Source organism: Lolium rigidum, chromosome 3 (assembly GCF_022539505.1).
Source record: "Lolium rigidum isolate FL_2022 chromosome 3, APGP_CSIRO_Lrig_0.1, whole genome shotgun sequence".
NCBI lineage: Eukaryota > Viridiplantae > Streptophyta > Magnoliopsida > Poales > Poaceae > Lolium > Lolium rigidum.
In genome coordinates this window covers 367055813-367081598 of record NC_061510.1, presented here as the reverse complement: position 1 = coordinate 367081598, position 25786 = coordinate 367055813, and the positions used below count along the sequence as shown (strand labels likewise).

At 43.9% G+C, this 25786-nt stretch overlaps 3 protein-coding genes across 3 annotated transcripts; 2 read left to right on the top strand and 1 right to left on the bottom strand.

Moving 5' to 3' along the window:
* The first annotated feature begins 10695 nt into the window (after nucleotides 1–10695).
* LOC124704243 (magnesium transporter MRS2-A, chloroplastic-like) lies at nucleotides 10696–16346 on the top strand. Its single transcript, XM_047236489.1, has 13 exons — nucleotides 10696–11058; nucleotides 11595–11667; nucleotides 12119–12189; nucleotides 12681–12766; nucleotides 12858–12948; nucleotides 13591–13659; nucleotides 14190–14270; nucleotides 14352–14517; nucleotides 14903–14948; nucleotides 15032–15112; nucleotides 15503–15585; nucleotides 15751–15794; nucleotides 15911–16346. Exons 1-13 carry the CDS (start codon nucleotides 10711–10713, stop codon nucleotides 16004–16006), a joined length of 1335 nt encoding a protein of 444 aa, XP_047092445.1. The 5' UTR covers nucleotides 10696–10710; the 3' UTR covers nucleotides 16007–16346.
* A 362-nt stretch (nucleotides 16347–16708) lies between these two features.
* Nucleotides 16709–19757, top strand: LOC124697375 (glucosamine inositolphosphorylceramide transferase 1-like). The gene is made up of 4 exons (XM_047229978.1): nucleotides 16709–16960; nucleotides 17040–17162; nucleotides 17810–17977; nucleotides 18074–19757. The coding sequence occupies exons 1-4, from the start codon at nucleotides 16709–16711 to the stop codon at nucleotides 19751–19753; spliced, it is 2223 nt and encodes a 740-aa protein (XP_047085934.1). The 3' UTR covers nucleotides 19754–19757.
* Nucleotides 19758–20220: 463 nt separating this feature from the next.
* LOC124704242 lies at nucleotides 20221–22297 on the bottom strand. Its single transcript, XM_047236488.1, has 5 exons — nucleotides 21842–22297; nucleotides 21471–21604; nucleotides 20870–21017; nucleotides 20603–20709; nucleotides 20221–20511 (listed from the first exon to the last, which is right to left on the bottom strand). Exons 1-5 carry the CDS (start codon nucleotides 22134–22136, stop codon nucleotides 20470–20472), a joined length of 726 nt encoding a protein of 241 aa, XP_047092444.1. The 5' UTR covers nucleotides 22137–22297; the 3' UTR covers nucleotides 20221–20469.
* Between the last annotated feature and the right edge of the window lie 3489 nt (nucleotides 22298–25786).

The window sequence follows — 25786 nt, the reverse complement described above, 5'->3', positions numbered from 1 at the left end:
GGCCTAACTATTGCAGATATTAAACTAATCCTTGACGAACAAGGAGCAACCGTAACGGATCAGATCTACTAAATAATGATCAAGCGGGGTGCCGCCCCCACACCTGAGATAGGTGTGAGGGCGGCTAGACATGCAAGGGTTGCACTACGTTAGCATGTTTAAACGAAGAACAATGCTAACCCTAACACATCTATGATAACTACGTTGCTCGCCATCAAAAAGGCTTCGATACGAGCAACGCATGAACAACGTGGAGCTTAGGCTCGCCTAGATCGCAAGATGCGATCTAGGCAGCATGTCGCTTACCGGTAGAAACCCTCGAGACGAAGGAGTTGGCGATGCGCCGAGATTGATTTGTTTGGGTGAACGTGTGTTGTTGTTTATTCCATAAACCCTAGATACATATTTATAGTCCAAGGGACTTTCTAACGTGGGAATAATCCCCACCGTGTATGAGACAAACTCTAACTTCTAATCTATGATGCAATCTACTATAATAAAGATACACGGGCAACTAGCCCAAATTCTTCGTGCAAGGCCGCTTCAGAGATCTTCCACGCGTAGTCTTTCCAGCCCATCCCCCTTACGGCCCACCTCCTGATTTGACCAAAATCTGGTGATAATAGTCTCAACGCATCACTCATTTTCCAAATGAGTTGGCATTAATTATATATGCTTAGTCCTCTGGTGGAACCTTAATTCCGCGATCTGAAATAAGTCACTAATATTGTCACACACAATATAGCTTCAAAGTTCTAACACTATTGGAACTACACCAAGTTCTCAAAGAACTCCTCGACTTAACATCCTCAGTCATTTTCGAAACGATGACATACTCTGCCTTCGTTTGTAGAATCCGTCACAATATTTAGAACTGATCTAAATCTAGCATAGACTTCTTCTAGCTCATTGTGCTACCTTTTAAACAACACTTAGCCTAATTGAGATTGAAATTTTTATTTTTATATGTGATCAAACTAATATCGGTGCAACTCCTTACATCGATTTGTTTGTCATTACCCCATACAAAAACTATATATATATATATATATATATATATATATATATATATATATATATATATATATATATATCCTTGGTTCTTCTAAAGCCCCTCAGGGATATTCTTACTATTGTCCAATGATCATTACATGAATCATTCTGGTATATGCTCGTAACACTTTAGAGCACAGGACATCTGAATTTGTACATATTATTCGTGATCTAAAATCACTCATGTGTTATTACTCATCGAGTGTCAAATAGACTCAAGTCTTGTTAAACCTTCACATGGAAAAGAACACCTTCTTAATATTTTTATATTGAACTACTTCAATATTCATTCTATGTACTTTGACTTAAACTTATTATGTGTTTCAATCTATCTTCATAGATCTTGACACTAAATATGTTTCAGTCCATATCCTTTCATTGAAGTTAATTCTCAATGAATCCTTTTTAATCAATTATATAATTACATTATTTATAATCAACGATATGTCATCCACATAAAGTATTACAAATATTTCTCAGCGCTCCCACTTAATTTCTTGCAAATGCAAGCCTCTTCATCGTCTCTGATGAAATCAAAAAACTCTTTGACTATTTCATCCGGTGAAGATTCCAACTCCGCGATACTCACTTTATCCAATTGAAGTTCGTATACCTATCTAGTATTCCACGAACTAGCAAAACTCTTGGTTGTATCTTGTATACACCTTTAATACATACTTCTGTTAAGTAATGTATTTTGCTATCTTACTAGCATATCTCATAAAAGAAATATGTAGTGATTACTAGAATAATCCACATAGACTATAAGCATCGCTACGGAAGATCTAATCTTATCGTAGTCAACTCTTTGAACTTTGTCGTAAACAACTTTTCGACAAGTCGAGCTTCTTCAAGGATATACCATCCAAGTCCATCAATTTTATAGATCCATTTACTTTCAAAAAACGTATTCATCTATTTTGGATTTCATGGCGCATAGCCATTTTAACTGAGTCATGGCCCATCATAACTTCTTTGTATGTAGTTGGTTTATCATTGTTCAAAAACAATCCTTTGTCCACAAATCATTTATTTGATCACAAAGTAAACCATACCTACAAGGTTCAATAGGTACTTTGATCTCCATGGCTAAAACACTTTGTAGTCATGGGAGCCATGATCGTCGTGGCCGCATCCGGAACCATTTCTGATGCTCCGCTACTCTGATCATTATGCTCAGGTTCATAAACCTTATCAAGTTCTATTGTCCTCCCACTCAAATACTTTGCTAGAAACAATTTCTTGGAAAAAGTAAGAAACATCGACAAACACTTTTGTCTTTGTCTCCATAGTGGAAAGAATTCCCAATCAATTCTCTGGGATAACCAACAAAGACATTCATCCAATTTTGGTTGTAAACTTATTTACATATGCTATGCATACCAAAATATAAGAAAGGACTATTAGGGTTTATACACATGCCATAACTCGTATGGTGTCATTTCAATGGATCATGATGATGCTCTATTTAGTGTAAAAGCGGTAGTCTCTAAGCATAATCCACAAAAATATAATGGCATGATTTTATTTTATCTCATCATTAATCCAACAAGGTTTGGATACATCTCTCGGATACAACATCATCACTATGATACTCCAAGAAACGTGAGTTGTAGAACAATTTCATAACTCTCTTAGATGTTCGCTAAAACTCGTAATTCAAATATTTCACCATGATCCAATCATAGATATTTGACTTTTCTATTACGATGATTTCCACTTCATGCTGAAATTTACTTGAATCCATTCAAATGTTTCAAACTTCTTCCTTATCGAATATATCCACATATATATACTCAATTCATTGTTAGAAGTTTTCATGAAGTAGAAGCATCTCCCGCACACAACTATGCCCAGTGAACCATATACATCACCACATGCATGTTTCCACTAAGTTAGTTGCCCGTTCAACTCTTGGCCTATGAATGGTATTTAAGTCATTTCCTTTTAGAAGAGATTTGCAAGCGCCAAATGATTCAAAAATCATATGACTCCAAAAATCCATTTGCATGGAGTTCCTTCATGCGTTCCTTTCTAACATGACCTAAATGGCGGTTCCACAACTAAGTGGAATTCAAATCATTTGCCTTATGGCATTTTAGCATCAGTGTTATGTATGTGTGTTTCACCATTAAGATTTATAATAACTTATCCATCGTACATGGAGTAATGTCATAATTTGAACAACTCATTGTTTTCATTTGACCAGAGCAAAATAACAATTTATTGAGTTCTTTATTATAAATTCTAAGGGCTAGGTAGAATGCCAATGACAAACATAATAACACTTTATTATGTTCCAGACGTGCATTATCACCATATTCCTTATCAGTCACTTAGGCCATCGTATTCTTGTATTGCGTTGTTTTGTATGACATCTCATACCAACCAATCTGGTACAAATACCCAAGAATTTTATTATGTGACCAAACAAGGAATACATTCATAACATGTATATCATTTATATACTCCTGAGCTAGACTTTCTAGTCTTTTCTTTCTTTCTGCCAAAAATCTTTTGCAGTTTTCTCTTTTAGCTTTCCCCATTCTCAGAAAACACTTCACCTTCAATAACTTTTAGGTCCATTGGTCAAATACCAATAACCTTGAGGTTCTTACTTTGAGGTTGATCATCACATGACAAGTGTTCCAGATTTCACTATTAGTAACCTTTTAATGTGATGAACAATTTCACTCATAATTTTATCCATCAAATCATGACGACTTTTCGAGACCATGTCTGTACATGCTAGGCTCGTAAAGTTTAACCTTAGTATTCGCATGTGCAAATCTGGCTTGCACCCGTTGTATGCACACGTAGAATCTATAACACCCGATCATCACGTGATGCTTCGAAACGACGAGTCTTAGCAACGGTGCATACTAAGGACGATCACTTCATGGATATGTGAATATCGTTAGTGCCCAACTAGTTGGAGGATCGGGACGCCTAGCGTCTTCAACCTTCGTACATTCACATAAAACTTATGAGTTTATGTAGTCTCACTAGATTATCTATCATCTTGCAATAGGGTCTTAGATATCACACATATCTCATACCTTGCTTATTTCTGAAAACAAAATTTCCAGCTCCTTACTTTTCAAACGGATTTGAACTTCAAGTTTCACGGAGACAAGATGATTTGGTACTAATTGAAAACATTGCTCTTTGAATCATCAATGTGAGGTTTACTAAAAGATTGCATTAGGACTTAATCATATCTTGATTCTTTAACAATACGGTACTAATCCGTAAAGTTACTTGTCAGACTTAACAGTATTTCTATCTCAATTACAAGACTAGCGCATGGTAGATAACGGATGCCAATTCTACAAATTTAATTCAAAATACTATTCACACTATGTTCATGATAATTAGTTCATGTTTTAATCTAATTACTAATGAACTCCCACTTAATACAACATCCCTCATGGTTGTTAAGTGGTACACGATCCAAACCCACTTCACCAAAACCGATCATCACGTGAGATGATGTAGCTTCAATGGTGAACATAAACATGTTGATCATATCATCCATATGACTCGTGTTCAACCTTTCGGTTTCCTGTGTCCCGAGGCCATGTTTGTACATGCTAGGCTCGCCAAGCAAATCCAAGTACTTCCGCGTGTGCAACATGGCTTACACCCGTTGTATGTGAACGTAGAATCTATCATATCCGATCATCACGAGATGTTTCGAGACGACGAACTGTAGCAACGGTGCATACGAGGGGAGAACACTTTATTATCTTGATATTAATGTGAGGGATCATCTTATAATGCTACCATCGCGATCTAAGCAAGAGATGCATAAAGGATTAACATCACATGCAATTCATAATATGTGATATGATATGGCCTTTCTTCTCGTGCTTTTGATCTCCATCTCCAAAGCACATGAGCTTGATCTCCATCATCACCAGCATTGCACCAAGGTCCATGGCACCGCTTCATGGTTGTCCATCACTTATAGCTACTATAACAGCTACTTGAAAAAAAGCTATTACATGATGAATAGACACGCAAGTCTTTAACAAAAATTAGAGACAACCATTAGGCTCCTGCCGGTTGCCATAATACAACAATGAACATCTCATACATCAAATATAATCATCATCACATCATGGCCATATCACATCACCAAACCTTGCAAAAACAAGTTAGACGCCTCTAATTTGGTTTGCATATTTTACGTGGTTTAGGGTTTTCGAGTAAGATCCAATCTACCTACGAACATGAACCACAACGGTGATACTAGTGTTGACAATAGAAAGTGCAAATTGGAATCTTCACTATGGTGGGAGAGACAGACACCCGCAAAGCCACTTATGCAATACAAGTTGTATGTCAAGCGTGGAACAGGTCTTATGAGACGCGGTCATGTAAAGTTAGCCCGGGCCGCTTCATCCCACCATCCCGCAAGATGAAAAGTACACAAACTAAAGCAACAAAAGCATCAACGCCCACAAAACCATTGTGTTCTACTCGTGCAACAGATCTATGCATAGACATGGCTCTGATACCACTGATGGGGTTCGTAGCATAGAAAACAAAAAATTTCCTACCGTAAGACGAATAAATCCAAGATCCAATCTAGGAGAAGGCAAGATCTAATCTACGAAGATCGAAGCAACGAGATGCATGTGAGACTAACCCTCGAAGATTTCCAAAGCCTACGAGATTAGATCTCGTTGTTGATGTAGTCGATCATCCAAGGCTCGCAATCCGGCGAGCACTTCCGTACTCGGCCGTGCGTACGGTGTCGATGAAGCCCGTCCTCTCCCCGTTCCAGCGGGCAGCGGAGGTGTGGTAGATCTCCTCGGAATCCCAGCAGCACGACGGCGTGGACGTGGTGGTGGAGGAGAAAAGCTGCAGGGCTTCGCCAAGCCGGAGTAGACTTGCGGTGGAGGAGAGAGGGGCGGCCAGGGTTAGGGTATGAAGGGTGGTCGACCCCCTGCCCCCTCCCCTCTTTATATAGTGGGGGAGGTCGGTTTGGGTGGCCCCCCAACCCCCCAAACCCATCTAGGGCCGGCGGCCAAAGGGGGGAGGGGGAATTCTCCCCCCCCAAGTTGATCCCCCCTAGGGTTTTGGGGAAAACCCTAAGGGTGGCCGACTTGGGCCTTGAGGGGCATGTGCCCCTGGCCCATTAGGGCTAGGATGCACCCCCTAGGCCCATGTTAGACCCCCTAGGTCGTGGTCCCCATGGTGGACCCCCCGGAACCTTCTAGAACCTTCTCGGTCTTCCACCGGAAAAATCCCGAACTTTTCCGAAACCTAGAAATCAACTTCCCTTATATGAATCTTATTCTCCGGACCATTCCGGACCTCCTCGTGATGTCCTGGATCACATCCGAGACTCCGAACAAACTTCGGTCTCCATCTCATATTCCGAATCTACTTATGCGACATCGAACCTTAAGCGCGTCACCCTACGGTTCGTGAACTATGCGGACATGATCGAGACTCCTCTCCGACCAATAACCAATAGCGGGATCTGGAGATCTATAATGGCTCCCACATATTCAACGATGACTTAGTGATCGATTGAACCATTTACATACGATGCCGATTCCCTTTGTCTCGCGATATTTTACTTGTCCGAGGTTCGATCATTGGTATCTCCATACCTTGTTCAACCTCGTTACCGACAAGTACTCTTTACTCGTACCGTGGTTTGTCATCTCTTATGATCCAATCATATGCTTGCAAGCTAATCAGATGACATTCCACCGAGAGGGCCCAGAGCATATCTATCCGTCATCAGGATGGATAAATCCCACTGTTGATCCATATGTCTCAAATCACACTTTCCGAATACTTAATCCCATCTTTATAACCACCCATTTACGCAATGGCGTTTGATATAATCAAAGTACCCTTCCGGTGTAAGTGATTTACATGATCTCATGGTCGAAGGACTAGGTAAATATGTATCGAAAGCTTATAGCAAGTTGAACTTAATGACTTGACGAGAGTGAATTCGGTGAGCAGATGGGTAGCTACGCATAGTCCCTCTACCACTGGATTTGCTTTGAGATTCTGCCATCACTGACGGCGACCAAACGGTGTGGAATCTGCTTTTGCGGCTTGAACTGGCCTCACGTGTTCTCCTGACGAGAAAGCTATGGCATGCGACCTGCTCCTTGCAGGTGAAGTACGTCTGTTAGGAGGAAACCTTGACCGAGCTAATGGTTTGACGCATGAAAAGAAAGAGTATGGCGGCGATCGAGGAGGCCGACTGCAGGTGTTGTCGGCCAGCTCAAGGTGCAAACTCGCTCTTCATGTACTACATGCATAATCACGTCAGCTGGCTTGTATGAATTCCAATACTTTCGCTTCCTCGCCACCGGCCGGTCCTTGCTCAGTTGCTCACGGGCTTCTCGCCCGAGCCATCGTCGAGCTGCAAGTACGTGGTCATGGCGTTCGTACATACGTATCAGCTCTATTGCAATTGATCGAAGAATAGCTAGGCAGCATGGCATGACCACATTCGAGGCCTCCACTCATTTCGGTGAAGGCATGAGCCTCCAGGCTCCAGTGCCTTTTCTTTCGTGTGTATCCAAAGTTGGAATGCACATGCAGACATGCTAATGGAGCCCACACCATTACGTGCATGCACTTGTTAGATATATTAAGAATGCGGGCTGGTTTGGATGGATCGAGGTGTTATTTTTTGCCTTGCATGGCTCACTGTTGGAGATTCCTTTTCAGGCCAAACCAGTCACATGCAGCGATGGGGTATTAACAATGCTGACACGCCTCACAGAGAAACAAACGGTGTTAGCCACGTGTCGGTCTCTCTATGCGTGCGTAGCTATACATCTGCTCACCAGCGTTCATTCGATGACTTGATCTTATGCTACGCTCATTTGGGTGTATGTCCATTATATCATTCACCTAACATAACCTTGTTATTAATAACATCCAATGTTCATGATCATGAAACCATGATCATCCATTAATCAACAAGCTAGTTATACAAGAGGCTTACTAGGGACTCCTTGTTGTTTACAGAACACACATGTATCAATGTTTCGGTTAATACAATTATAGCATGGGATGTAAACATTTATCATGAACACTAAGATATAACAATAACTAATTTATTATTGCCTCTTGGGCATATCTCCAACAGTATCAACTAGATATCATATGCCTCATACTTTGTTGGTCGAAACAAATATTAACATTCAGGGATGGCGTAAGCGAAGCCAAGTAGGATGCACAACAAATTGATATTTGTGCCATCACACCAGGTTCACTCACGCCACCCAGAGAGTAGTGATCTACCAAACATTCTAATCATCGGCAAGTACAAAAACACCACCAAACCAGCAACCATCATAAGCATGCTCAAACACACAAACAAGCAAGCAATTCATCAAAACCAACTTTGAGATGCAACCAGCAACACAAACAAGCAAGCAATCCATCATAAGCATGCTCAAACACACATATATAGCATGGAGCAGATGCTCCAAATGGATTATTCATCACTTGGTATAAACCAAGTGATGCTGGCAAAAGAGAGGCCAAGCAAGAACCAGTAAATCCAGTAAGTGATAGATATGTCTAAACAAGCAATAACACATAGCATACCCCAGCTAACCAGATGAGACAAGTTCTTGGTAGCCAACTAAATCACCTAGCACCACCTAGCCTTTTAAAACCATCAGAAACAATCCATTTTCTTCAAAGATACCACAGTGGCATTCATTTACATGATCCCCTACTGTGGATATCTCTATTTTCATCAAAACCAATCAAATGTCCAACTTTGAGATGCTCAAACAGTGAACCACTGCTCAAACACACATAGCATGGAGCAGATGCTCCAAAGGGATCATCAGATTCTACTGGTAATCAAGAATTGATCATCAGTATGCAATAATCCTTCCATAGTAAGCCATACAACAGTGGGAGCAACCAGATGCAGCAGTGAACCACTGCTCAAACACACATAGCATGGAGCAGATGCTCCAAAGGGATCATCAGATTCTACTGGTAATCAGGAATTGATCATCAGTATGCAATAATCCTTCCACAATAAACCATACAACAGTGGGAGCAACCAGATGCAGTAGTGAACCACTGCTGAGGTTACATCAACCATAAATTCATACAAGCCAACAAGAAATAGAAATTTATCATTACTCAGTTGAGTTCAAAACAAAGCTGGGGTACCCAACACTAGTTGGCTTCCATCCAAGCTATGGAATTAGGCAACAACAATCATACCAGGATGCTATGGAAGCATCAGGCACATCACCAAAACCCTCCAGCATGCTTTTACAAGCATGAGCGGTCACCAATACATGGTGAGAAGCTACAGAGACATAACAATAGCATAGGACAGCAAGCAATGACAGCTGCAGCAGCAATAGCATAGGACAACAAGCAATGATAGCTGCAGCACACACAAGCAATAGCAACAGTAGTTCACCAGGAATGGTGAGAAGCTGCAAGAGCATGCATCTAGCTGCAGCAGTAATGACATCAAGCAATGACAACAGGGGTGGAGGAGGAGGACGCAGCAGAGCATGCATCTAGCTGCAGCATTTCGTCGAGCACTTTGTGCTCGCGCGGGAGAGGAAGAGGGAGGGGAGGGGATGGGAGGGGAGAGTGCTCACCGACGACAGGGGTGGAGGAGGAGGTCGACGACGACAGGGGTGGAGGAGGAGGAGGACGCGGCGGCTCCTCCTCCTTGACGCGGCGCCGGCCTGTCCTCCTTGATGCGGCGGCCCCTCCTCCTCCACGCTGCAGCGGCTTGTGCTGCTGCTGGTGGCGGGGATGGGTGGAGCGTGGCGGCCCTCGCGGAGGAAGGCGGCGGCGACGACAGTGCTCACCATGGAAGGCGGCGACGCGCGGCGGTAGGGAGAGGAAGAGATTGCAGGCGTACGGGCGAGGGAGGAGGTACATCATGATATAATATAAAAGACGCTATTTCTGTGGCGCACCAGCACAAGTGCGCCGCAAAATCACTCATTTCTGTGGCGCACCAGAACCAGTGCGCCACAGAAATACTTATTTCTGTGACGCACACAGTCCTATGCGCCACAGAAATAACGACACCAATTATTGGTGGTGGCAGGATGTGGGCCCTACCTTATTTCTGTGGCGCATGGTCTAATAGTGCGCCACACAAATAAGCTATTTTGTTGGAGCACCATGTCTGATGCGCCACAAATAAACTTTCTGTGGCGCATAATTGACTAATACGCCACAAAACTAAGATCTCACCTATAAGACTTTTCCTACTAGTGTTAATATCAGTAGATTTTTCTAGCACCTTTAGCTCTCACCGCAGCACGAGAAGAAAGAGAGGGGAGATAAGAATGTGACCGAGAGGCCTCCCGAGGCTGTCGTGAAGCCCTGAACTCACCACCACCAGGCACTCTCTCCCCGGAGGTCCCACCGGCCAGAAGGCACGTCCAAATGAGCAAACACCCCGGACAAACCAGGACCGTCAGATCAGGAACCGGACGGCCCCGATCGCCCTCCGCGGAAGGCAGGACAGCCACCAGCCCAACCACCGGATAGCATTTCCCGCCTCGCTTCTTCCTTCCTTCCTTGCTTCTTTCTCCACCTCGCCATTGCCGTCGCTCGCCCAAAAATACAGGGGCGCGCGCGCTTGATGCCCCCGCGGAGCGCCCGCCCATGGCGTCCGTGTCCTCCTCCCCGTGCGCGTCGCAGGCCGTCCTCCCCGTCCCGCTGCCGCTCCACCTCCTGCCCCGCTGCCGCTTGCCCAGGCTGCCTCTCCCGCCGCTAGGGCTCTCCGCCGGCGCGCGGAGGGGAGGAGGTATCCTTCTGCCGCTCACACCCCCGGCGCCGCGGGCCGCGGAGGGGAATGATGGGCGGGCCGTTGCCGAGGAGCAGGATTCCGAAGAGGAGGAGAGGGGAGGAGATGGCGGTGCCCGAGACGCGGAGAGCGCGGGGGCATCGAGGGGCTCGGGACGCTTCGCCGCGGACTACGTCTCGCTAGGCATCAAGGAGCCCGTCTACGAGGTAGGTCCCCAGCCAACTCCGGCCGGGTTACGCCTTGTATTGTTGCAACCACATGAACATGGTGATTATGCAATATGAACTGTTTTTTATGATACGATGTCGAATGCGAGAGTAACGGAAGGCAGTTGAGGGGATAAGTAAGTAACCATTATGCCTAGAAAGTCAAACATTCGGCTGCATTGCCTTCACATTGCATGCCGCCCCAACGTTTCTCGCTCCGTTTCCTGCTATTCGAACAAAATTATGCAAATAGAGTTTCAGACTGCAACAGCGTTGGAGTAATCCATCAACCAAGCATACGCCTCTAGAAGGAAACACTGCAATGTGGTCACTCTGACGACAAGTCGATAGATATCAAGAAGCAATGCGTGCTTTTGTATTTATACAGTTCAAATCAAGAGTTGCCATGCTAGTTTGAGGACATTTTTATGGAAGGGTGGGTGGGATTTAGCGGAATAATGCCCCTTACAATTTTTGAAGCTTACCACCTTGCAAGATGCGAATTAACCTTCACATCAATATCGAACTCTACTCAGGTCATAGAAGTGAAGTCTAACGGAAGGGTGTCTACCGAAAAGATAAGCCGGCGGCAGCTACTGAAATCAAGTGGTATGCAGAATCCAATACACAGTCCTTGTCGTTTTAGCTGTTTCCAGTGAACCAAAAATCCAAAAACAATTCTAAGCATTGCAGTACTAATCTAGGTTGACCTGTAAAATTTCATGGTTATATGTTGTATCTTTTGGAGAAACAAAAAAGGGAGAATTATATTAGTTTTATATTCAAGTATATTTGCTACAACGTGCTCTTTTGTGTTTGCCTGATATCATTTTATTTCTCTCCAGTTTTATGTGTAACATTGTGTGATGATGTACTAGAATCATGTTTTTTTCTTTGATTTTTTGTTAAATTATAACGCCACAAAATTATGTCCAAAGTTAATTGGTGCACCTACACCTGAGCTCAGCCACGACTTTCTCAATGCAGAATATTCTCGATAAATATATTTGTGGTTTTCAAGCACTTGCATACTTGTGATTTTTAACTCTTCTGCTGCTAGGCCTCCGTCTACGAGATACCAGAAGTGTTGACCCATCACTATGGCTAATGAATTCAATGCCTTCGCTGCTGGTAACATTTATATATTTTTCCCTCCGTTTGTCGAAGTCCTATCCTGTACATCATTTCATATGTTCAAACAATGGATTTTGTGCCACGGCCCTACTCCTACGACAGTATAATTGTTTCCTCTTTGTTAAATGTGAAAAGCCACGCTCTGTGTTTACAGTAAACCATGGAGCCCACAAATAGTTGCACTTGAAAAGATTGAAAAATAAGAAATAAAGTTAATGTACTACAATATGTATGTCATAGGATCGTAATTTCAGCTCAAGTATTGCTTACATCTGTGTTTCAGGAACATTGACTACGATTCAGTTAAAATCATCTTAAGAAATGTTACTATGGGTTGATGTCTAGCACATTTTTTGCTTTCCCTGCAAATTTATTTTGGCTATTCTCTGTGTTGTCAACTTGCATGATCATTCATGTACTTTTCTCTTAACCATCTTGCTTTCTATATAAGATGCTCGTGTAAGCTCTTATTTCACCATTTTTTGTAGGTACGTGAACAAGCAATATTACTCAATCTTGGTTCGTTGAGAGCAATTGCTATGCATGAACGTGTCCTTATATTCAACTATAACAGGTCAGTTTATATGTTTGTGATTGGAACCTACTGGTATTGGTGAACTTACCATACAAAACAAACTTATTGATATTTTCTCTAACTTGAGCAGCCCAGGAGGAAAGGCCTTCTTAGAGTTATTACTACCCCGGTTAAATCCGAGGAACATCAATGGCGGGCCTGCAATGCCTTTTCAACTTGAGGTAATCGATAGGCTGTTATTGTATTCATCTGTTTTCTCGCAAAAAAAATGTTGTATTCATTTGTATTTGGAGTCTGTGGATGATCTTAATATGGCGTCATGTTGCTCTGTCAATTTATTTTCTCCTTATTGTATCAATGGAAACTTGGAAAGTTTTATTTCTATTGAGGTTTAGTGTTTTCTTTTTGGTGGACCAAGGTTTACTGATTTTAACCCGGTTAGGATTTGAGAGCCTCAGAATTGCTCAAATAGCTGCGTATTTCTATTCATATCTACATTGTAATTTCAACAATGAAGCATGTTAAACAATCACAAGTTTTATTTTATTTTAAAGTAACGTATATGCATGATTACACCACTCGACTACTCATCCTTGATTTTCTAGAGTTCTCTAGTCATCAAGTAAGTCAAGTCTTGAATAACAGCAGTGCAGACATGTCCATGATTTTCTAAATTATTCATGATTGTTCTACTATACACGTTTAACTTCATTGATTTAGTTTTATTAATGATTTTTTAGTAAAACATGCTGTTATGTGGCCCTTCCATTTGTATTTGGTATTCATGGAGTTTGAGGGTACCTGTCGGTCCAATATTGGGCGGAAAATGATCCAATCTTTCTTTGTGTTCCTGTTATGTTTAGGTTGTCGAAGCCGCACTGCTTTCGAGAATACAAAGGTTGGAGCGAAGATTAATGCATGTTGAGCCCCGAGTGAGTACTTAAAAAGTCATCCTTCCATAAGGTGTTCCTGGTTTCACATCACAGTTTTGTTTCTTCAGAACTGCTCCATCCGTTCCAAAATAAGTGTCATAGATTTGTCTAGATTCACATGTATCTAGATGCATTTTAGTGTGTAGATACGTATGAATCTAGACAAATCTGCTACATTTATTTTGTAACGGAGGTAGTATATCTACGATGAAGTTGTTGCTCGTTTTTCTTCATGTGTACTCATTTTAAGGGCAATCTCTGATTTGTTCTTAGTAGATGACCTGATGCACTTGTCGACTGTTGTTCACCTTCCCTATTTCCACAGTTCAGTTCAAACAACTTCATGCCAAGTACATACATCAGCATGCAAACTATAATGCTGCCAGTTCTTTCCTTCTTTGTGTCTTAACACCTTGCGCCTTCTGCTGGCCTCTTATAAGTGCACAACTTTGCTGCATATTGTCCTCCCTATAACACCTCTGCCAACTGAACTAATGGGATTGCTACTTGGCTCTGGGCTCTCATCTCAGGTAGCCACGTTGCTTGAAGTTCTACCAAATCGGTTGACAGGTGATGTTCTGGAGCAGCTTCGTCTAAGCAAACAATCACTGGTATTAAATCTGCCTTTAGAATAATTTCCTGGACACAGTTGTCAAATTGATTTGATTTTGATTCTGTATTCATGTGTCAAGGTTGAGCTGGGTTCACGAGCCGGTGATCTCAAGCAAATGCTCATTGATCTCCTAGAAGATCCTCATGAAATTCGTAGAATATGTATTATGGGGAGAAATTGTACACTAGATAAATTGAGCGATGATGTGGAATGTTCTGTTCCTTTAGAGAAGCATATTGCTGAAGGTACAACTGAATTATCATTGCGACCATGCACCTTCATTATGTCCTTCTGCCATCTAATTGCTAGACCAATATCTTATGTCCTGAAACATAGCATTGATGGGATACCTTTGTAGCATATGCGAGTAGTTTAAAGTGGCAAATTGCAACAGTACAAATGCATCTGTGATATTTCTTATAAAGAAATGAAACGAAAGAAAAGGAAGAAGCCACTCGTGAAAATGAGAGGAAAGCAATTGAATTTTTTTGTTTATGTGGAGTGTCTACAAGTTCTGAGAGAAAAATAATAATAAAGTAAATTAATTAGGTGGCCAGGGGTATGTTATTTGATATTAGCCAGATGATTGGTTCCTAACGTGAATTGATCTGTAACTTTTGACCTCAACAGAAGAAGAGGAAGAAATTGAAATGCTATTGGAAAATTATCTTCAAAGGTAAGTCCTGCAATACATTAATGTGTTTCTTGTTTATTCCTTGCGGTTTTGTGTTTTCACCAAGTTTCCATTCTTATTGTCAGATGTGAATCATGCCATGGTCAGGCAGAGAGACTTCTTGATTCTGCAAGAGAAATGGAAGATTCAATTGCAGTGAACTTAAGGTCTGTCTATTATCACCACATGAGCTTAAAAATTATTTGACTATATGCACATATTTTTGAATTTTTTGTTTCCCAATATAATTGGATAATAAAAAATGCTTATGGCAGAAATAATATTACTTCATGTAAATAAAGAGCTCCTTTATCATATCTTCAAATCAATATAGACCACCCATCTGTTCCGTTATGATCCAATGGGCTGAATTAGTTTAGATGTCATTCTGCATGACTATGAGGTAGTAGAATTTCTTTGGGGGCGAAATCGAAGGACGCATTTGCGTAGTGCAGTGTTTTTTTGCGACAGAAAATATCTGTAGCTAAGTTGCTCCAAATCTCTAATGTATCATAAAATGGTGTTACTCCTTACCATAACTTTGGACATTCTTACAGTTCCCGGAGACTGGAGGTAAGCAGGGTGGAGCTGCTTCTTCAGGTTGGAACATTTTGCGTTGCTGTAGGAGCACTAATTGCAGGTATAAAAGATCACCTTCATGAATTTTCTTATTCACTAGAATCTTGTTTTTGAGAGTCTAGTTTTTTTTTTGCGGGTAATTTGAGAGTCTAGTTGGTACATGGTATTCCTTAGTAGGAGCCATTAAAAACCTGGCTCATCCATTGTATTGTTTTCTGTTCTGTAGGAATATTTGGCATGAACCTTACATCGTACCTCGAGACGAACTCGGTATAGCACTGTACTCCTCAGATTTTATTCCGTGTCAGTGCCACCTGCCTACACTAGCTGTTACTTGATATAGCATTGCGCCCCTTTCGTTTGACGGTGAATTTGTTTTGGAGCAGTGGGCATTTTGGGCGACAACTGGTGGAATAGCAGTCGGGGCAGTAGCTGGATTTTTCCTCATGTACCGGTACCTAAAGGCTAGGAAGATATTGTAAAACATGCACCACGCATATGTACACCTAGAAACTGTAAATATAGCGGTTTTGATCTGGTTCGGAGGCACATATAGATTCTCGCGATTGTTATGGTGCGCCTGATGGATGCGTGCATAGCGGCACGGGCTGCTGCCTGCTGGTATTGATACCCCATTTCTGCTGCTACAACTCGGAGGCCCTACGAGGGAGGGTAGCACCGGAACCTGTTATACTGCTGGGACCTAGGAATGTGATTCCTGATTGAGCAGAGAAGTGTAAATCTGAAACTTATCAATGTTACTGATGATGACCTTGGAATCCATGTAACATCTCCAAACCCATTTTTTTGCACCCTCTTCAACTTGTTTTTTCCTTGTTATCGTGCTCCCGATTGCCGTTCTCACTGCCCATATTCCAGTAGTTTTTCTTCCGTCTTACCATTCACATTGCATAATGAAAACTGCTTCATTCAAACTCTGCTACAAATTTCAAATTTGGTGAAAATTGGGTCGCTGTGGGGAAGAGAGAGAACAACATGTTTCTTCAGGCTAACCGCAGCCATCAGATCGGCCATCGACGTCCCAGACTTCTTCCCGCAACCGTTCCGAACGGCGTCTTGATCCAGCGGGCAGCAGAACACAGGCGCCGCGCCGCGGCACGTCACAGAACCGAAGTGGGGAAAGAAAAGCGCACCTGGAGCTTTCCATCTGTAACCGCCGGCCGATGTCGTCGTCCCCGCGGCCGGCGACGGCGGCGCATCGCCGGCGCCCCCACCACTCCCCGCCCTCCGCGCCCGCCTACCTCTGCGCCGCGATCACGCTCCTCGCCCTCGTCGCCGCGGCCTTCTCCCGCGCGCTCGCCCCCCGCTTCCCGCACCCGCCCGCCACACGCCGCTGCGGCGCCGACGCCGAGGGCTCCTGGTCCGCCGGCGTCTTCCTCGGCGACTCCCCATTCACCCTCAAGCCAATCGAACACGTAATTCCACTCCCTCCTCTGCTCCAGTGGGCGCGTCCTTTATATGCACCGTTTAACTTGGGTTTCCCGTGGATCGCAGTGGGGGATCTCGAACGACGAAGGAGCTGCGTGGCCGGTGGCGAACCCGGCGGTGACGTGCGCGGACGTGGCGGAGGCCGGATTCCCCAGCAGCTTCGTCGCCAACCCCTTCCTCTTCATCCAGGTTCGAACCTCTAATTTGTCGCGCTCCGATTTCAGTATTCCCTCGCGTTAGCAGCTCTCGCAGCACTAAAGCAGCAGGGTTACGGACACTGCATCGATCATGTCATATTCTGTGTTCCTCATTGATTATGCCACTAAATTTGAATATCTTAGTATCAACTGGGTCACTTGTCTGATGGTTGGTTCTCCAAGCTAGTGTGCGAAGGTAAAGCTTTGGTCGCGTTCTGATTTCAATATTCCCGCCCGTTCGTAGCTCTCTGCTGGCGGCCATGTATATGGTCAGGTAGGGCGACGGATACTGCGTCGATTATGCCATATTGTGTGTCCGCAATTCCGCATCTAGCAAGTAGTAACCCAAGTAGATATAACACACCCATGGGCCCATGTCTCAATTAGATTACTTCAGTAATTGAATACTGTTTTAGTATCAACTAGGGGCACTTGTTAGATGCTTGATGCTCCAAGTTAGTGTGCTGCTCTGAACATCACCCTTGTACATTTTCATACTTAGAGGCGAAAGTAGTTGTCGTGGTGATTCGTTCCCCGCAATGTATCTTTCATCAGAACTTTTAAGATCGCCGTGATCAGTTCTTGTTCAGTCGTGGTTTGTACCTTGACCGGATGGATGTGAAACTGAATTTTCCTCAGGGTGATGCCATTTACATGTTTTTCGAGACGAAGAACCCAGCTACATCACAAGGTGACATTGCCGCTGCTGTGAGCAAGGACTCCGGTGCAACATGGCAGCAATTGGGCGTGGTGCTAGATGAGGACTGGCATCTTTCATACCCATATGTGTTCAGCTACGATAACAAGGTAAATATCCCATTCAAAGCTGCTTATTATTCGTGATCGAGAAGTTCCAGTTCTATCCATCCTCACATGTACTTTATTACTTGCCTCAATCCGCAGATCTATATGATGCCGGAAAGTAGCAAGAATGGAGATCTTCGGTTATACCGTGCATTGGATTTCCCCCTTACGTGGAAATTGGAGAAGGTCCTTCTGGAGAAGCCACTTGTAGATTCAGTGATCATAAATTTCCAGGGTTCCTATTGGCTCCTTGGATCAGATTTAAGCTCTTATGGTGGAAAACAGAATGGAGAGCTCAGTATCTGGTATAGCAGCTCTCCTCTTGCTCCTTGGAATCCACACAGGCATAATCCAATTCGTAGCATGGCCAACAGGTCGAGTTTTAGAAATGGAGGCAGGCCAATCATTTATGATGGCAATCTCTATCGTATAGGCAAAGATAGTGGCGGTGTATCTGGCCATAGTATCAAAGTCTTCAAAGTTGAAATCCTGACAGCAAATGAATACAAGGAAGTTGAGGTATCATTTGCCATCGACAAGCCCCCAAAGGAAAAACATGCATGGAATGGTGCACGGTCCCATCATCTTGATGTTCAATGGCTTCAATCAAGTCAAGTCTGGATTGGGGTAATGGATGGTGATAGAGTGTCCTCAAGTGATTCAGTTCACCGTCCGACCATAGGGTACATGATTTATGGAGTCACTCTTGTACTAATTCTGCTGCTTGGTGGGCTCATTGGTGCGATTAAGTGCACGTTGCCACTCAGATGGTGTGCTCCACAAACTGAGAAACGGGATGATTTCTTCCATGCAAAGCAGCAATTCGTTCTACAGGACAAGCTAAGCTTGCTGATTTCCAGTTTGAACAAGTTGGGTTCTCTTCTCGGTGGGAGAATTGACTACAGAACTTGGAAGGGCCGAGTTTCTGTAGCAGTAGTTATACTAATTTTAACTTTTCTAACTTGTCTTGGAACTCACTACATATATGGTGGCAATGGTGCTGAAGGGCCATATCCAATCAAGGGTAGATACTCACAGTTCACACTGTTAACTATGACATATGACGTCCGCCTTTGGAATTTGAAGATGTTTGTGGAGCATTACTCCAAATGTGCGTCAGTGAGGGAGATTGTAGTTGTCTGGAACAAGGGCCGTCCCCCAGTACAAAATGAATTGAAGTCAGCAGTTCCTGTCAGAGTCAGAGTTGAAGATAAAAACACTCTGAACAACAGATTCAACATAGACGAAGAAATTAAGACAAGAGCTGTTATGGAGCTTGATGATGATATCATGATGCCATGTGATGACTTAGAGCGTGGGTTCAAGGTATGGAGGGAGCACCCTGACAGGATCGTTGGCTACTATCCACGCCTTGCTGAAGGTACTCCACTGGAATACCGCAATGAGAGATATGCTCGGCAACAAGGAGGTTATAACATGATACTGACTGGAGCAGCATTTATGGATCATGACTTGGCTTTTAAGAGGTATTGGAGCGAGAAGGCTGAGGTAGGAAGGGAGACTGTTGACAGTTTCTTCAATTGTGAGGACGTCCTTCTAAATTTCTTGTTTGCGAATGCAAGCTCAATGAGCACAGTGGAGTATGTGAAGCCAGCTTGGGCAATTGACATGTCTAAGTTTTCAGGAGTAGCCATTAGCCGAAACACACAAGCACATTATCATGTTAGGAGCAAATGCCTTGCTGAATTTTCAGAGATCTATGGAAACTTAACTGCTAAGAGATTCTTTAGCAGTAGAGGTGATGACTGGGATGTATAGTAACACATCTAACTACATGTTTTCATTCATGAGATTTAAATAGCCTGATTAACTAAGTTCATAAGTTGGTAAAGTAGGGCAACAGTAGTTCAGGATGATTGGTTCAAGTGAAGCACTGAAGTAATTTATCATGATACACACTTTGGAGTGTATGTTAAGCATAGTATCCTCTTTCTATAGGTTTCCCATATATTCGTTTTTTTTTTTTAAATTGTGTGTGTGTGTTGCATCCTATGTTCCCACTCCCACCTATATTCCATTACTGAATCCATCTTTTACCTTTTGGATGGTTACTACTACTACAACTGTGCAAGCGTGCATGCAACTGCAACCATGTTTGAGTGAATGGCATGATTTCTCCTTTCAGATTACCTGAGGTTATTGGGAATATTCTATTTCTTTTATGGTTGCAAAATTATGTTAGATGAGAAATACTATTGGGAAACATAAATGTAGGGATAAGTGAGTATATACATCATACTCCATTCTCATTGGTATATATGTACATTACATTTGCATGGTCTTTACCATGATCAATTACAATTAGCAAGCAAAATAAGCTTTTATTTTCCTACTAGTTTTCCCTTGGCAAATGAGCCAAGAAAACTAAATCTAAATTTGTAAACTCCTTCCAAATGCTGATCTATCAATTTATGGCACATCTTGGATGATAATCAAACCATGATTCAAGAAGTCATGAAATGATGGTGCTTGAGTCAAAACTTGTAGTTCTTCTTCAGGTAAACCACCACTTCTTGCTGCAACATGTGCATTCAAGGGTCAATGTTCAGCTCTCATTATAACAGCTCTTATGTACTTTCAGGAGCGTCAGAGGTACAGTTAACTTACAATCAAGCAAAGAATGACGCAGCCTGCTGCTCCAGGGAAAAGTGCATACCAGAATTGCAAGTTGTGAAACTTCGGGCCATCAATAAACAAGAGAGGCAAGCTTGCAGCTGTAATCATCATGAAAGAGGTGATATTAAACTATGTCCTTGCTGAATTTCGTTGCAGAAAAATCACAAATTAATAAGAGTTCAGTAAAGCACATAGAAATACCACATATGCATATATCTGGGTAATATACCAGATGGAAAATTTATGCTGGTTTTTTACCTGGAGGGTGTGTAGAACCTGTGATGGTCATGAATGCTATGGAAGCAGAAAGAGCTGCACCCCTTGCTAACCAACCAGGCCCAAACAACGACAGGGCAAGCACACCGATTGCTGCGCAACCAATCTGGGCGACGAATATATTATATTTCTGCAAAAAAATCACCTGCTAGTGTCAGTATTGGTTATCAAGATCTCTTGATTCTCTGCAATGCGAATGAGAAGCTATAACATGGCAGTTACTACACTGAAAATGACAGGAAACATAAACATTGATGGCGTGTTGATGACTTGACAAAGCAAGTAGAGTAGGGTTATTTCAACCAAGTTCTACATGCCTACAGTATATCCCTCACTACCAGATGATAGAAGTCTTCTCAAAATTCAAAGTGTTCTAATACTTGGGTAGAAACTGCTTGTGGATGGAGCTTTTGAAAAATATTGTTTTGCGGAAATCATAGAAGAAGAGGTTAGATGCATTCTGTACATATCGTTTCTGTAAAGCTAATCAATGCAATGAGTCATTCTAAATCCAGCCCTAGGCTACTAGCTGTCTTACAAAATATAAAAGTATCCAAACTAAGTTTTGCTGTTGACCACAAACCTTGGCAGCTGGCGAGGCTGGAGCGGTGAAAAGCACAGCGCAGACAGCTCCAAGAGGTGCAATTGTCAATGATACTCCCTTGAACGCCATCATCTGATCTATTCTTCCTAGCACTGCCATCGCCAAGAATGCACCTTCATAATATCACCAGGAGAAGAAAAGTATGTCAAAAGTGGTAACTCTATTTTCTGGAAGTCTAGCTGGTGGTAAGATCATGAAACTGATGTTTTAGAAAGACTGAAATAACTGCCATCGTCTGACAGGTACCGTTGAAGGGAGCAAACCCAACTGTGACTATGACTACCGGGAATGAACATAAAGATCCAGGGAAAGCAGGAGAGGGCAAAAGAATCTCAAAGCTCGAAACTCACCAGCTGAGGGCCAAAGGACATCGCTGGCGCTGACTCCGCTAGGCAAGGCAGGCGTGACGCTGGCCGTGGACGCCGCGACGACGCATAGTTCTCGCCTCCTGCTCCTCCCGCTCAAGCTTAGGGCGTTGCCGGCCTTACGCGAGACGAGATGAGCCTGCCTGCTGCCGCCATTAACGTGCAGCAAGACAGGTAAAGAGGGGGCATGGGACGCCGCTGCCAGACATTGTGATCTTGCCCGTGCCAAGATGTCGCCGCAGCCAATGCCGGGCAACCTTTGGTGCTGCAGCAACGCCATAGTTTTGTCTCTCTTTCTTTGTCTACCCTCTCACTACTCTCTCTCTCCCCCCAAGAAGATGCAAGGTATTTAAATGGGTAAGATAAGGTGCGAGAGGAGGAGGATGGGGTCAAGAGAAAGGTGGATGGCCTCTTGGGTGGGCGAGGAGAGGGAGGGAAGCTGAGTAGAGACAGAGAATAGTCTGGACGGAGCGAGTTGGCTTAGCTCTTCACTGGCGTGGGGAGTCGCCGCTGTGGAGAAGAAATGCCAAATACTGTTAGGCGTGCGCTCGCGCGCAAGCTTATCTTATTCCAAGTTGATCTCATTATACGTTGGCGATTGGATCACTGGCACGCTCTGGGATCCGCTGGTACCCGGCTGTTTCTTGCTCGTCGCTATCTGCCCACATCAGAGCTACCAAAGGATGCGTCCTATGCCAATGGTAGGTTCTCGGTGGTGGCATACTTCCACGTGCAGCACACGCATCGACCAATACAAATTCAAGCAATATTTGTCATGGATCAGTGGATCTACTCAAAGATACTCGGGGAAAGGATGGAGATTGGTGGGTGCTTTGTTTGTTCGTTAAATGGCCAGGAACATTCATAAAGAAAAACATTGGATTGTCTTACCACCCAGTTTCGAGAATCCAAAAAATGGATCGTCTAAATTGTTTGTTTGCACTGACAGACTGAATTGCAAGATTGACTGGCATCGCAAAAGGAGGGGATATATCTGTGAATCTGCAATATTTTATCAGGTGCCAAGCTCTACTGTTCTGGCATTGCATGATTGCATCTGCAACAGAAACGTGGTGATAGCATCAATGGATGCGAAGCAGGCAAAACCGGAACCGGGCATGTGCCATTTACATTCTTTTATAACATAGCAAATTTCTTCCATTAAACTAGTGGAGTTGTTGAGGGAGAAGCGATCTGACTTTTCTTCAGGAAAGTCTCCGCATGTTCCCCTCGTCTCTAGCTGCCAATACACCAGCGAGAAGCTAGGAGAACCCTCTGATTCAACATTTCTTCTGTAGAATGAATAAGTACCTTTTATGTTGGGGTCATGTGTCATTGGCAACGGTGTCATGGTGGCTTTGTGGGAAATACAACGGTGATTTGGCTCATTGCTGTCTTGGGTCGCTGAGCTAATGGTGTTTTCATCTTGCTAATCGACTGTTCTTGATCGAATGGATGGCTGTCGTGTGCGGTGTGCCTGTTCTGTTTTGGCGGTGGCTGCATGTGTGCCTTCGTTAGTATCTTTTCTGGTTTTCTGGTTTTATTTTCCCCCAATCTTTGTTATTCTTATTGCCAAGCTACCGCTAATTTGCGTGTACAATTCAGGGTACCCAAAGCATAATTCTATGGTTTGAACAGACCTAAGTTCTTAAAGTCTTCGCTATTCTAAGGGTCCGAGGAGATGTACGAGAAAAAAGAATTGAACAACAGAACCAGCACAGTGTCAACCCCAAGAAGGCGGCTCTTGGTACCAATCAAAGATCCAACCACATCGCCGCCAAGGCGCCACCAAATAAACAAGTCGACAATCAATATCCCAGAGCATCTCACCTCAGCGAGAAACGTTTAATTTGCTTAAAGAACAAAGGGGTCTACTTAGTTTTACAGGATTTTTGTAGCATAGAAAAGTACATGCCAGATTGAGAAGGAAGGACGAGGCGGAACTACATGATGATACGACAGCGTTGCGGCCATGTATGCTACATTGGTCAATTACTTCAAAAAAATATTCTGAAACTTTAAGCTACATGATGAGCACCTTGCTTGACTTTGAGATAAAAGCATAATACGCATTGAAATAACAACCCCATTATTATATCTGCAATTTAGCTTTGACATGTTTATGTTTACCGTATGGCTTGTTTTTTTTTTGACGGGGGAATAGAGATCTATTACTCAACTTGCACAGCAAGATCACTGGCAACAATGTTTGTTACACAACTGGGGGCAGAGTCCACCCAGTAAATGTCAGATGTAACTGACTTAACACCAACCTTTGCAAGCTCATGAGCTGCAGAGTTGCACGCACGACGGCAAAAGGAGAAACTAAAATTTTAAAACTCAGCAGCACATTTCTTCCTTGCCTCCATCGTCGATGGCCATAAGGCGGACCGGTCCAGCTCCTCACTTCTCAGCACTCGAACCAGATTTGAGCGATCTGATTCAAAAATGACCTTTCTTGCGCCCACCACAGCAGCACCCTTCACGGCGGCGATACGGAGCCGAGTCTCGGCGTGCGGGGGATCCGGAGATGACTTAACCTCCCAGCCCCTGCTGCAACAAACTCCCCCGGTGATTGCGGATTATAAAACCCCGGTCACCGGTGCTCGTAGCCTCATGAAAGGCTCCATCAAAGTTCACCTTCATGAAGTCCTCCTTCGGCTTCTCCCATATAGATGTATCAGGTGGTTTTGGAGGTTTGGGTGGTGGGCGGAGAGAGCTGAAGTCCAGCAGATGCCTCTCCACATTGCCGATAATCTCAGAGGCCCTTTTGATCGACTCGCGCGCATTAACCTTGTTCCTGACGCCCCACCATTCCCACATCAGCACGAGAGCCTTGAGCTGCACCTCCTCCTCACGGGTCCACAAGCATTCCGAGCATTGCTTCAGCCGAGTTGCACTCCAGCGAGCTTGCATCTTGTATCACCGAGGCCTAATTGCACCCAGCACTCCTTTACTTTTTTGCACTTGAGGAACACATGGCCGCCATCCTCATCAAGACGATTGCAGACGGGACACTTGGTGTCAAGCTTGACTCCCACCCGCTTGATCTTCATACGATTTGCCAGGCTATTGTGGGCAAGGCGCCACACAAACATCTTCAGCTTGCTTGTTCCTTTTAGATCCCAGATTTTCTTCCACTCAAACTTGACAACGCTGCCCCCCCTAGCAGCCTTGGAGCTAGTCGCATCCTTTCCTTTCTTTCTACCCCTGATTTTGACTCCCACCTTGTATGCAGCCTTAACCGAGAAAGTACCCCTTGCATCAAAATGCCAGGCCGGCAGGTCCTCCATCCCTTCCCCAATGCCAATGGAAAGTATTGTCTTGGCGTCCTCCGCCTCAAACAACGTGTAAGGGTATTTCACCCTTATCCATTATTTTGGTAACGATGACACCGTGCTAAAGTATTTGGCCTAATGTGTTTATAAGGATAATCTCAGGTATTAGGCAATGAGGCGTAAATGGTGTATCAAAGGAACAAGAAGGCTAAAGGAGACCCCCATTTCAACAACAATCAAAAAGGGGTTACGGGGAAATCCGGTCACCAGGCCGGTCCAACCGGGCCAGCAACCGGCCGGTCCGGCGTGCTCGGCCGGTCAACCGGCCGGAAACCGGGCTCCAAAGAGAAGCCGGCAGCTCCGGTTTGCGCCGGTCAACCGGGCTCCCGACCGGCGGGTCCGGCGCTCCGTCCGGTCGACCGGTCGGCAACCGAGGCGAGCAACCGGCCACCAACGGAGAAGCGCCGGGACGATGCAAAGGAGCCCCGGTCACCGATCCGGTCCAACCGGCCCCACGGCCAGGGCTGTCCGGTCCGTGGCCCGGTCCCGACCAGCCTCACGACCGGGCTGTCCGGTCGCGTGGTCCGGTCAACCGGGTTTATCGAGGAAGAATGCTGAGGTGGCAAGTGGCAACGGCCAGATTTTGAAGAAC

Bases quoted from the DNA above. Each gene is read 5' to 3' on its own strand.
- LOC124697375 (XM_047229978.1), top strand. From the start codon at position 16,709: ATGTCGTCGTCCCCGCGGCCGGCGACGGCGGCGCATCGCCGGCGCCCC. The intron at 16,961-17,039 runs GTAATTCCACTC...CGTGGATCGCAG, and splicing joins CCCTCAAGCCAATCGAACAC to TGGGGGATCTCGAACGACGA. The intron at 17,163-17,809 runs GTTCGAACCTCT...AATTTTCCTCAG, and splicing joins ACCCCTTCCTCTTCATCCAG to GGTGATGCCATTTACATGTT.
- LOC124704243 (XM_047236489.1), top strand. From the start codon at position 10,711: ATGGCGTCCGTGTCCTCCTCCCCGTGCGCGTCGCAGGCCGTCCTCCCC. The intron at 12,949-13,590 runs GTAATCGATAGG...TGTTATGTTTAG, and splicing joins CAATGCCTTTTCAACTTGAG to GTTGTCGAAGCCGCACTGCT. The intron at 15,113-15,502 runs GTCTGTCTATTA...ACATTCTTACAG, and splicing joins TCAATTGCAGTGAACTTAAG to TTCCCGGAGACTGGAGGTAA.
- LOC124704242 (XM_047236488.1), bottom strand. From the start codon at position 22,136: ATGGCGTTGCTGCAGCACCAAAGGTTGCCCGGCATTGGCTGCGGCGAC. The intron at 21,605-21,841 runs GTGAGTTTCGAG...GATATTATGAAG, and splicing joins TGTCCTTTGGCCCTCAGCTG to GTGCATTCTTGGCGATGGCA. The intron at 20,512-20,602 runs GTAAGTTAACTG...CACATGTTGCAG, and splicing joins GCGTCATTCTTTGCTTGATT to CAAGAAGTGGTGGTTTACCT.